At 56.3% G+C, this 12153-nt stretch overlaps 1 protein-coding gene across 2 annotated transcripts; it reads right to left on the bottom strand.

Moving 5' to 3' along the window:
• Window positions 1–2962: 2962 nt before the first annotated feature.
• Window positions 2963–11669, bottom strand: LOC135282040 (bactericidal permeability-increasing protein-like). 2 transcript variants are annotated; one of them, XM_064391531.1, is made up of 15 exons: window positions 11516–11669; window positions 10458–10572; window positions 9746–9874; window positions 9155–9313; window positions 8725–8788; window positions 6869–6932; window positions 6322–6413; window positions 5997–6173; window positions 5732–5791; window positions 5440–5607; window positions 5096–5163; window positions 4831–4873; window positions 4416–4479; window positions 3845–3921; window positions 2963–3244 (listed from the first exon to the last, which is right to left on the bottom strand). In XM_064391531.1, exons 1-15 carry the CDS (start codon window positions 11628–11630, stop codon window positions 3197–3199), a joined length of 1443 nt encoding a protein of 480 aa, XP_064247601.1. In that variant the 5' UTR covers window positions 11631–11669; the 3' UTR covers window positions 2963–3196. The 2 variants fall into 2 exon arrangements, with proteins under 2 accessions (XP_064247601.1, XP_064247602.1); XM_064391532.1 differs by having other exon boundaries at window positions 9155–9310.
• Window positions 11670–12153: the final 484 nt, after the last annotated feature.

The raw sequence follows: 12153 nt of genomic DNA, 5'->3' as shown, positions 1-12153 counted from the left end.
CAGGCAGATCTCATGCTGGATCCAGGGAAATCCTGGATGCCAGAGGCAACATCCTTGAGCCTGGATCCCATAGACAGAGCTCCTTTTGCCCAGAGCTTCTTTTGCCCTGAAAGACTTATCCAAGAGCAGAGGAGAAAGGCAAAAGGCCAAATCCCCACTCACAATCTCCTTGGCTCTGTAACCCTACCTGTCACCCATCATCAGCCCTTATCTGACTCTGCTCAGTTCTGAGCAGGAGCTCCCAAACCTGCCATGGTGACAACCCCATCTCACTGAAGGCTGAGTCAAAACAACATTCAGGATGTTCAGGAAGAGCATGGAGGAAGCAGAACTCTTCCATAAGGAGAAATGAAATTTTATAAGGAATAGCATAGAGAGGACACAAAACCAGGAAGTCTTCCCCCTGGCTTTCAGCAAAATTTGAAGTAGAACAGAAAAAAAAGCCGTCAAAGAGCTGAACCCTGACCAAACACTGCTGTGTTTGGCAAGGAGCAGCCAAAACCACATCTAAAGCTCAGCATATGTGCCGGTCCCGGTAGTGCTTCCTGCAAGTGGTGACAGAGGGAATGGAACATGAAATCCTGCCCTGCTGGCCCCAATCCTCTGGACAGGTAAAGGCTTCTCCTGCTGAGCTGCTTTGCCTCTTCTGGCAGTGTGGGCTCTGCTCCACTGGGGAAAGGCAGGCTCCCCCAGGCTGCTGGAGAAGGAATGGGAATGATCACATGGGAACCAGGAGCCCAGGAGGCCAGGGACTTGCAGGAGTCCTGTGCTGCTGCTGCTGCTGCCCTTTGCCCAGGACTGCAGGTCAACACTCCTCTCCCCACTGTCCATAGGCCCCCTGCTCCCCAGGTCAGGAGTCCCTCTGGTCCCACACGTGCCTCAGCACGTGTGGGCACTTCCCCATCCTGTCCCAGCTCTTTCCACATCTCTCTCATGATGCCATGGCTCGAGCCCCCCTGCAGCCACGTGCTGGGGCTGCCAGGTACTACGGGGACCAGGCTGGGGCAGTTAAGCTCCTTGGGCTGTGAGCAATTCCGGTACATTTGCCATCTGCAAGAAATTCTGAATACATCTTTGTTTTGTAGTGTGGTAACCTGCCCATTTGCCATCTGCAAGGAAATCCGGACACATCTTTGTTCTCTGGTTCCATTACCAGCTTGGGATTTCCCCAGGCAGCTTGTACCAGTGCCAGGGGCATGATTGCTGCTGCTCTCCAGCCTCAGACTCGCAGGTGTACATGGGCTGGGGAAGCACCAGGGAAAACCCATGGACATAGCAAGCAAAGTGGGAGCAGCCTGCCTGGGTTTGGACAGAACTTGGAAAGAGAAGTCGTCAGCCCAAAATAAAACATCCCATACACATTTCCAGGATGGACAAGTTCATTGTCACCCACAGGACCAGGCTGTGGTTGGAACCTGTTTCAACTGAGGCTGTCCCTAGACCAACAGGGAATTCAACACAGAGAGGTCACGGTAGGCATCAGGGCCTGCCACGACATCGACCAGCTTCTCCCTGTGCAGAATGTCCTCCTTAAGCCTCTCAGCCATGCATCCTGCCAGCACAGGAGAAGGGTGCCATGAGGCAGTGCCTGCCCTCGTCACTCCCCGCAGCCCTTCCAGCTGCTTTCCCCCCAGGCCAAGGCGGCTGCTGCCAGTGGGGCTCCGGCCATGCAGCCCGGCCGTACCCAGGATCCCGACGCGGAGCCGAGCACGAGCCTGGGGCCGCCGCGCCTTCAGCGCCTTGAGGTGCTGCAGACGGTTCCAGATGGCCTGCTCTGCCTTCTCCCTGGGGAGCCACACAACGGGCTATTGCAGCTGCTGCTCCTGCACACAGCCCCAGCCTAAGGGCCCAAGTGCTCGTGAGGAGAATTCAGCGAAAGGCAGGGGATCTAATGGCACCTGAGAGTGCCGTGTGTGGTGTGGGGATTATGGCTGGTCTCTGTCTTATCTGCTTCACTTTGCTTGCCTGAGAGCACCTCCACTGCAGAAACACTTTAGGGACTAAGCTCTCGGGGAGAAAAAGCCCCTTGGCCAGAGCACACAGAGCCGCTTTGGGGACAGAGCAGGCGGCCAGGGACGGGCAAGCCCCGCCGCTGCCTCCGCCCCTCAGCGCCGCGTTCCGCCCGCCGCCATTCCGGGCCCGCCCCGCTGCCGGGCGGCGCGGCTGCGGGAATCACAAAATCACTGAATTAATTACGCTGGAAAAGACCTCCGAGGTCATCGAGTTCAGCCTGTGACCCAGAAGCACCATTTCAACTAAACCAGGGCACTGAGCGCCATGTCCAGTCTTCCCTTAAACACCTCCAGGGATGGGGACTCCACCACCTCCATGGGTTGCCCATTCCAATGTCCAATGACCCTTGCTGTGAAGGAATTTTTCCTAATATCTCACGTAAAAGTCCCCTGGTGCAGCTGAAGACCATGTCCTCTTCTCCTGTCCCTTGTTCCCTGGGAGCAGAGCCTGACCCCCACGTGGCTGCTCCCTCCTGTCAGGGAGTTGTGAGGGTGAGAAGGTTCCCCCTGAGCCTCCTCTTCTCCAGGCTGAGCCCCCTCAGCTCCCTCAGAGGCTCCTGGTGCTCCTGCTTCTTCCCTGGTTCCCATGCCGTTCTCTGGACATGATCCAGCACCTCCATGTCCATTTTGAAGTAAGGGACCCAGAACTGGACACAACACAAACCCTTCCCTGGTCCTGTTTCCCCACTATGGCTGATACAGGCCAGGATGCCCCTGGCCTTGTTGACAACCTGGTGCTCATGTTCAGCTGTTGTTGACAGCACCCCCAGGGCCTTTTCCACTGTGGTTTTTCTAACCAAACTGCCCCAAGGCTGGAGTGAAGGGACAGGAGAGCAGGACACACATGTTCTGTGGTTTGCCATGGAATCAGCCAAACCACGTGGTTCCAACCCAGCTCCCATCTGGCCCAGTACAGCCCCAAGCACAGTCAGTGACACCAACAGCACAGCCCCAGCACCAACGCCTTTATTGCTGCTCAGAGGGAGGAGGAGAGGGGATGGCCCAGGGCAGGAGACCCCCAGCTCATGGGAGCACCAGGTGAGGCCCCAGCAGGGGGATGGAGGGTCCGGGCCAAGGCAGCAGTGCAGGGCAGTGGCAGGACTGGTGGTCTTCGGCTCAGGCAGGGAATGGCAAAGTGGTGAATGGAGCATATTTAGTGCTGAAGGGCTCTCATTGCCTCATCTTCATCCCCGGGGCTGGAAGCGAACGTCTGCTCCAAGCAGCAGGAAATTCTGGGAGAAAGAGGGAAAGCACTGGGCTGCAATAGGCCCTGGCAGCTGCATTGCCCAGCACCCACCACATCCCTGAAGGGAGAATGGATTGGGACATGTGGCTCTGCCAGTCCCGTGCCTGTTTTTCCCCCTGGAAGGCTCTGGAAGCATTTCACAGCCATACCTCACTACAACTTTTCAGCACCCCCATGGAGACCCTGCTTTGGTGTTTCTCTAAGGCACCCCACAACAGGGGCTCTCTCTGCTCTCCTGGTCCTGCTACAGCTCCTTACAGCTGAGCAGGCAGGGGCTGCATCCTGCCAGGCACCACAGCATCCATCCTGGCATTGCCAGTCAGGGAGAGGATTTGGGACTGACACTGCTATAAAAAGTGTTCTGGGAAATTCAGTCCCCAGGCTTAAGAACGGGAGGATGATGTGGTCCATCCCAGACACCCACCATGCAACCAGGAAAACACAGAATTCTTTTGCTGCTGAGTGTTCCCATGCACCATTTCCTAGCACAGCTGGGAGAACTGGATTTGGAGGCTGTGCTGGTAAGCAGGGCTTTGTGCGCAGCACAATGAGCCCCAGCTGGGGCCAGCTGCTCCCTCTCACTCACCTGGTGGAACCTCACAAGGATATTGGAGAGCTGAATCCTGTCCAGAAGTGGGAGAGGGAAACCCTCATCTAAGCGGGCTGGAAAAGACAACACATGTGTCTGCATTGGAATGGGAATGGGAGTCAAGGGAGCACAGAGCACTCAGAGAAGGTGGCCGCCTCCTTCCCCCTGCCCTTTCCTCTCCACCCCTGCTCCTGGGGCAGGCAGAGGAAACTCCTCCCGAGCTCCACAGAAGAGCTGCGTATTGTGCCATGACAGCCCCCTGGGCCACTCCTGCCACCAGCCCCACTCTGGTCTGAGCTGCTGGCGAGGCAGGAGATGCAGGGATTCGGGGAGAGGGTCTGGAAAGCATTAGGATCTGCAGAGGGCTCATATTTTCCATTGCGTTTGCTGCTGGGAGCCTGTCAGAGCAGCAAGAGGCTCCCACCGCTTCACTGCCGCCTCCTGCACGCACTTTTCCCTGCATCAGCCTTGGCAATGAGGATTTAATTAGTGAGAGGGAACCCCTTGGGTGGAATAACCTGAGTGCAGGGTGCTCCAGCAACCCCATTCCCCCCCAATAGGTTCTCACCATTGAGACGTGGGAGCAGGGTACTGGAAGTCATGATGTTGATTAAGGACTGCATCATTCGTACCTGAGTAGTGGGGAGATGAGGGAGGCAAAGCTTTAGTCTGCAGGACAGGAGACATGAAGGTACTCGAGGATGATTAGAAAAAGGAGAGGAGGAGCTGGGATGGGCACACTCTTTGCCAGAGACCAGCAGCTTTGTCTGTTCACACTGGCAGTGTAGGAAATGCTGGGCTGAGAGCAGCAAAGGATCAGGCTCTGCATCCTTTCCCAGCCTTGCAGACTGAGGCAAGAGGTGGCTGCAGGGTCAGCGTGGGGTCCCATGTTGGGAGGCAGCAGGGAATGACTCCCTGTCCTGGTCCCCAGCAGGCTGCCAGCTCCATGCTGGGGGCTCTGGTCATGGTCAAGCGTAGCTCACCTGGAAAGTGCCAACAGCTGAATCCTTCAGGGAGAGCCTGATCCTGCACAGGGACAGAAGTGGTGCTGTGGAGGATGTGCCAAGGCAGGGAGCGATTCCAACCATCGATGCCCATGCAGATCCCACTCCCTCCAGCCCCAGCTCATTCCCTCCACAGCAGGCCCACATCCCAGGGACCTTCCCCTCCCCTCTGTGTGCCTGGGCACCCAAACCAGAGAGAGCCCCAGGCTCCCCCTGCCCAGCCAGTGGCTGCTCCCCTCTGTACCTGCCCACATCCAGGCTCCCAACTAAGCGGCCGGATCTCACGTTGATGACAGCGGACACGTTCCCTGTCTGGGGAGAGAGCACAGAGCTCTGGCAGGGCTCACCACACCTCACCCCAAAGTCAGAAACCCAGGAGAACAGCTGAAACACCCACTGCCCATCCAGGGGTGTGTTTGCACCCAGCATTAAAGCTGCCATTTGTCAGCTCAGGGGCTGTTCAGCTGGGGACACCCTCACTGTGCCTGGACAGCACCTGGGAGCTCCCCTGGCAGGATCTGGGCAACAGGACTGGGCACAGCTCAAATTCCCTTCTACCCCATCTCCACAGGCCGTGTGTGAGCTCACCAGGCTGAGGAGGAAGAGAGGAGCCAGGCTGGAGTTGGGAAGGATGGCGTAAGCCTGGGCATCCACAGTGGGCCGGAATGAGATTCCTCCTGGTCCAATAGTCAGGAATGGAGCAGTTGGAGTGGACAGCCTGAACTTCATTGTCATGTTTGGATACATCTTCTCCAGCTGTGTGGGAGTAGGGAGAGGATAGGAATGATGGCAGAAACCTCCAGTCCTGAGGAAGAACACCTGGCACAGAGCAAAGCCTGTGTGTGCAAGAGCTCTGGGCAGGCAGGGCCAGACTGCTCACCTGGGGAATGAAGGCTGAGAAGATAGAGGTGTCCAAGCTGAATCCTGCATCCTTTGGGATCTGCAGGGAGAGGACTGGGTCACACTGGGGCAATGTGGCACAGAGGAGCCCATGGCATTCCCACATGCTGCCATGTCTGACAGCTCAGCCCCATCCCACAGCCTCCAGCTCTGTCACTGGGGCTTCTCCAGGATTGCTGGCTGCTCCCGGAGCTCCTGAGCAAATGGAACCTGTGTCTGTGCCCTGTCCCGCTTGTGCCACTCACCATGGCCTCTGTGATTTCAAAGACCAGTGCCCCGGCCTTGTGGTAGGCAATGCCAGCTGTGTTGAAGAAGTAGCTGGAGGCTCCAAAGTAAACCATGCGCTCGTGATCCGAGGGGAAGGCCAGTGGCAGCGGTGAGAAGGGGACGGTGGAGCGGTGGGCCAGGGAGTAGAATTCACCCTGGGAGGAGGGAGAGACATGGAGAAGGGGTGCAAATAGCAGTGGGGCTCACCTGCTGACTCAGGCCTGCAAACAGCATTTGCAGCAGGTACCAAAACCTCTGGCAATGGCATTGGGCAAATCAGGTGTTCCCAAGGCTGCCTCTCACCTTCAGGTCTGCATCCAGGGACTGAGCAGTAGCTCTTGGGGGTGCTACCAAGGAGTAATCAATCCCAATCTTGTCATCTATCCTGGCTGTGACTGCAAACACAAGCAAGACAGATGAGTAAGGAGATGGCCAGGAAAGCTGGAAGCAGATGGCCTCCACTGGCATCTGGGCAGTGCCATGATTGGGCTTCCTGGTGCATCAGCTCACTACCAACTACCCCTCCGCTTGCTTCTCTTCTAAAGAGAAAAAAAATTTTCCTCCTTGATGTGTCTCAGCAATGCAAACCATCTCCTGGACCTGAGGAGGGGCCTGGGTCCCCCAGCTCAAGCAGCCCGAGCCCCTGACAGTCCTTGGGCATAGATTATGAAGGGATCTGCAGACAGACAGGACACATTGTGATTTCTCTCTGAAGAGAAGGTGCTCACCAGCTCCCAGCTTGGGTGACCGAACACAAGAAGATGGGGAGCGGACACAAAGTAAAACGTTCCTCATGGATGGGAAAAGCTTGGAAGAGCTGCTTCTAAACCCACATACAACCCCCCAGTACCTGGCAGCGTCTGGATGTACGTCTGGAGCTCGTTTTTCACAGATTTGGCCACATTGTCACACACCTGTGGGACAGAAAGGCCACAGAGCTGAGCAGGGCCAGCCGGGTCACAGCCATGCTCCCTGCTCCATGACAAAGCCTGCTGAAGTGAATGAGCACACAGTGATGCTTGCCTCCATTCACCAGGCAGCACATTAAGTGTCCAAGACACAAGCAGGTTTTGTACCTACAAGCATCTGCTTGCAGCAATTTCCCCTCAGCACAGTTCAGTTCTGAGGAGACCCTTGGAAGGAATCTCATGTGGCCAGTGCAGGAATGGACTGTGCTGAGCAGCCAGAGCATGGCCAAAAAATTGCTACAGAGAGGATTAATCCACCTCACAGGGGCAGGAGCACTGACTACCCTGAAGCTGAGCATTGCCTCTGTCGTCCACAAGTGAAGCTCTGGAAATTTACTGTGGGGAACTGTCCTGCAGATGGCTGAGGGAATCTGCACAAGCTCCTTTCAATGTTTTCACTGTAACATCACAGCAACCACCGGCAGGATCTGTCATTTGTCTGACTGGGCATGCAGCCCATAGAGCTGATGGTGAGAGGCAGCGCTGCGGCAGGGCAGTGACCACACTGACAGAGATGGGGAGGAGGAGGCGACACAGCCATGGGCATGGCCTTAGTGACAGCAGGTTGCAGCTCTTCCCTGTCCCCAGTGATATTTTTCTGCCTGTGCTGGAAATGCTCCATTGCTGCAGGCAGAAAAGTGCAGTCCCTGTGACTGGGATTTCCCCATGACCCGCATTTCCCTGTGACCTGGATTTCCCTGTGACCGGGACTTCCCTGTGACAGGGATCTTCCTGTGGATGGAGTCCCAGAACTGGGGGTACTAGAACTGCCCAAGCATTGCAGCAGCAGGCAGACACAGGCTGCCTGGCCTGGGTTGAGCCCAGCTGTGCCCAGAGTGCAGCTCAGTCCCTGCCCCTGCCCTCTCCTGCCCATTGCCCCTCACACCATGACTCCACAAACACAACGAAGAATGTGTGTGGGGCAGAGGGGGCTTGGAGGAGGAGCAGAGGGCAGTGGGGTCCCTTCACAGTGCCAAAGCTGTCCTCCTTCCAGGGGACAAAACAGCAGAAAAGGCCTCTGAGCCCCGGTGTTGCTCCTGCTGCCAGACCATCTGCTGCCACAGACCCCAGGGGAATTGGGAACGGTGTTGCATGGAATTGGGAATAGTGCCTGGGCAGGATGGGATCTGCTGCAGGAATGGGATTTGCCTGTTCTCCAACTGCCTCCTTCCCAACCAAGGTTCACATCCAGAGAGGCTGTAACTCATGCCAGTTATCCTTGTAGTAATTATTGCTAACAGCTTGTTTCCATGTCTTGTTGCAGGTCTCCTGCATGTCAGTGTCTGTAGTGGGCAGCAGGACTAGAGCTCCCTGACCCCCTCAGTAAAACAAAACACCAAATGTCTGAAATCCAGGAATGAGAGTTCCCCCCAAATGCTCCCCAAAGCCCTCCAAAATACAGCTGCTTAAAGGACAGCTCTGATCAGGTTACAATGAGTTGGCTGAGACAAAAGATCTAATTAACTGACCACATGGAAAGAAAAGTCTTTGTTAATTAGCAACCAATTATGTTGGGCTTTGGCAAAGGCTCCGGGTTTCAAATTCACCCTGAGTCACTCTATGCTATGGAGCCTGCAACGCCCATTCCTTTGGTTTTACTGCATTGGCAATGTAGTCATAGAGCCAGTGCTCTGGCTACAGTTACATCCCTACATCTGATCCTTCCAGCACACCACCCACAAGTGAGGGTTAAAGACCACCAGAAAAGCCAGGACCCTACCCTCGACTGCTCACATACCTTGTCCTCCAAAATATTTCGCAACTTGGACTCAATAACGCGGTGGAACAGGTTGTAAAGCCACCTGCAGAGAAGCACAGAGAGAAGCCCTGCCTAGCTCACATTCATACTGTAGAAGTATGTGCCCAGGAAAGGGAGAACCTAGACATGCAAGACCCTGGGAACATCAATTCCACACCAATTTGGCATCTGGCTTTACCCCAGGGTTTACATTTGAAAACAGACTCACTGCTAAACCACACCCACCCCCCTTTAATGTGCAGCCACAGCAGGAGAAATTCAGGCCAGATTTAAGACCAGGCAACCTCAGATTTGCCAACAACATACTCCTCACACCAGGGCTCCATTCAAAATGCAGAGCAACATTCCAGTGGCAGGTGGGCTAACACACACACACAGTGTTTCCAGACCTTCCAGTGAAGTCACATACCCAAGCTTGCCTGAAAAGAGGACCCGGACTTCAGAGATGTGGGCACTGCAGCCCGAGGTGCTGATGGTGGGCTTCCCAGTGGTGTCACTGCCCAGCCTCAGGATGATTTTGATGTAGATATTTTCCACCTTCAGGTTGAAAGATCCATGGTCCCGGCTGCTGGTAGAGGGAGATGAGAAAGGGATATTTGTCAATGCCAAGGCCTGATGAAGAGACCTCAAATCCTCTTCAGGATGAATCTATCAGGATAACTGTCCCCCTTGTATTGTGCATCCAGAGGAGATTGGGAAAGTGTTCAAATTCAGGGGAACCAAATTTCACTGGCACATTAACCAGGAGAGGTAACCTTTAAACAGAGGGAAGAGAGAGCAAATAGGTGTGGTGGAAGAGAGACCTGAGAGTCCATGTATAGCTAATGTTTCATTTGCCTTATTCCTGCCTCCCACCCTGTTTTATCCATCATATATAGGGGAGCAAATGACAGCTGCCCAAAACACAAGGGAGAGGGAGTGGAGATAAAACCTTTTCAGATCCAGAGAGGGAGATAGAGAGTGGCGGCCTGAATAGGGAGAGGAAGAGCTGGGCACTCACATGAAGAGAAACTTCACCCGCCAGTCCCCATCCAGCTCGGTATAGGCGTTGGAGATGGCGACCTGCAGGCCCACGTTGGAGATCGGGGTGATCCGTGAGTACGGCAGGTGGAAATCACGAAGGCGCAGTCTAAAAATATGCAAATGAAAGGAAAAGCCATGTTACAGTGGTTCCACACTACCAAGCACAAGGCTAGGGAGGGAGGGAGGGAGAGCAGGATGGAGTCCCTGCACTGGCAGCATCCCCAGTGCAGTTCTGCGGCAGTGAAGCTACACCAGGCAGGGACACACAGAGTGGCACCTTTGGGAATGTGGCCCTTGCAGCCGCCCAAGGCAGCTCCAAACGCTGCACTGCAGGAGCACAGAGGCACCCGGGCAGCAGGGAGCTGGCATTTCCACAGGGAATGGCTCCTGCTTCACACAGGAACGTGTGCCCTGGTCCCACAGGCAAGGCCATCTCCACAACCCAGGCTTTGATTGCACACAGTCCACCCATGCCCAGAGTGCCGTGACCCTGGTTCCAATTTTCCCATTGGGCAAGGAATAAAATGGGAACATATTGCCCTGTATCAAGGACAGGGCCAACATCTCAGGGATCTGTGGAGGGGACAGGATGGTCCTCACTGCTCCGGGGGCTCCCCACCACACCCACTCCTCCTGACCATCACCCGGGTTGGGGGTAGTGGGTGGCTTCTGCCACTGGCAGGTCTCACCTGGAGAGCTCATAGTGTACTTTCCCCACACGCAGGACACGAGAGTCCCCTGAGAAGTCTGGCAGCTTCAGCTGGGCCAGCTTCTTCTCCAGGATCGCGATCCCCTGCTGTTGGGCTGTAGGGACAGAGGGAGAGCATGACTCCACCATTGCTACAGGAGCTGGAGCACACAGTGGGCATGGAGCAGAAGGATCAGACGAGAGACCCAGGTGATGCTGCCTCTCAGACTGGCTTTAAAACAAACCTAAGTGCACAGAGGCCTGCGAGCACACAGGCAATGCAGCCTGGTGCCCTGCTTGCAGCCCCAGGGGAAGGTGGTGGCCAGAGAGAGAGAGGTGTCACTTTCCTGGCTGCCAACCAGGCGAGGTGTATGGAAGGTCCAAGGCACAGGTCTGCTCCATGCCCAATGCCAGCAGGCCAAGATGGATGGAGCTTATGTCCCAGGGAGCAGCACGACATCCCTGGATGCTGCACCCCAGCTTCTGTCTGAGAAGGGGAGTCACGTTCTCTCCCACACGGCTGGCACAGCTGCCTGGTAAATGAGCTGTTTCTCACACAGTGTATTTCAATCCATAACTGCGCTCTGCTGGAGCCAGGGCTCAGCCTGCCTCGATAAAACCAGCACGGGGCCCATCCATCTCTGTCACTGCCCCTCCCTCAACTCCCCAGCTCCTCTCTCCTCTGCAGCTCCCTCCTCCAGGGCCCACAGCTTGGCTGCCTGGATGTGCTGTGGGACCAGCACCCTCCTGCTGTTCCAGACTCCATCACTGCCCGGCTGCAGCTCCCTGACACCCCACAGGGCTGGTCCCCTCTGCAGGGGCTCCATCAGCCTGTGCAGTGGTGGGCAGGCAGGTGCAGCAGGGGAAGCCCTGGCCCATGGTGCATTTGGCACCCCTGTCCGAGGATTTCCCCATCCTGTCCCTGTGCTCCACACATGGGCACCCATGGCCACCGATCCCCCATCCTGCCCCAGGACCCTGCACTTCTCACAGGGTTCCTGGCTCCACACCTCTGCCACCAGCACATCTGCGAGGAGAGAAATCAGAAGCAGAACCCACCGTAGTCCAAGCCTGCCTGGGTGATCCTCACCACGAAGCCGGGGTTGGTGGCGGTGGTGAGTGCCAGGCACAAGGTCAGTGCCCCACAAGCCACAGCCAAGCTCTGCATTCCCATCCTGGCTTGCAATAGTGCCACGCAGTGCAGGGCTCTCCCAGCTCACACCACCTTTATATCCCTGCCAAAAAAGGGAACTTCTAGTCAGGGTGGTGTGTGGAGCCACGGGGGGCGTCCCCAGGACTTCCTGCTTGGCCACCACCCTGCTCCGCTGTGCTGCTGGCACCATGACATGGCCCAGCACAGAGGCACACCTGGTGCCTCTCACCAAAGGCAGGGAAGGAACAGTGGAAACTGGGAGGCAACAGCCCAGTTTCCAGCTCTCTCTCCCTGCCAGCAATCCCTGCCTGTGGCAGCAGTGGATGCTCAGTGGAGCAGAGCTGGGTTTGGCACTGGCAGCTGAGCCTGGCAGAGCCACATTCCTGCAGCCTGCTCCCAGCAAAAGCTGGGAAGAGCCTGGGCTGCCCAGGAGCAGCGTCCCAGCCCTGCTGCTCTCCATCCCTGTCCCTATCCCATGGCTCTCCTGGCTACTCTGTGAGCTGCTTCTGTCACACCAAGGACCTGCCACAGGCACCCGAGCAGC

Source organism: Passer domesticus, chromosome 16 (assembly GCF_036417665.1).
Source record: "Passer domesticus isolate bPasDom1 chromosome 16, bPasDom1.hap1, whole genome shotgun sequence".
NCBI classification, from domain to species: domain Eukaryota; kingdom Metazoa; phylum Chordata; class Aves; order Passeriformes; family Passeridae; genus Passer; species Passer domesticus.
Note: the sequence above shows the minus strand (reverse complement) of the source record. Positions and strands in the feature narration are given on the sequence as shown.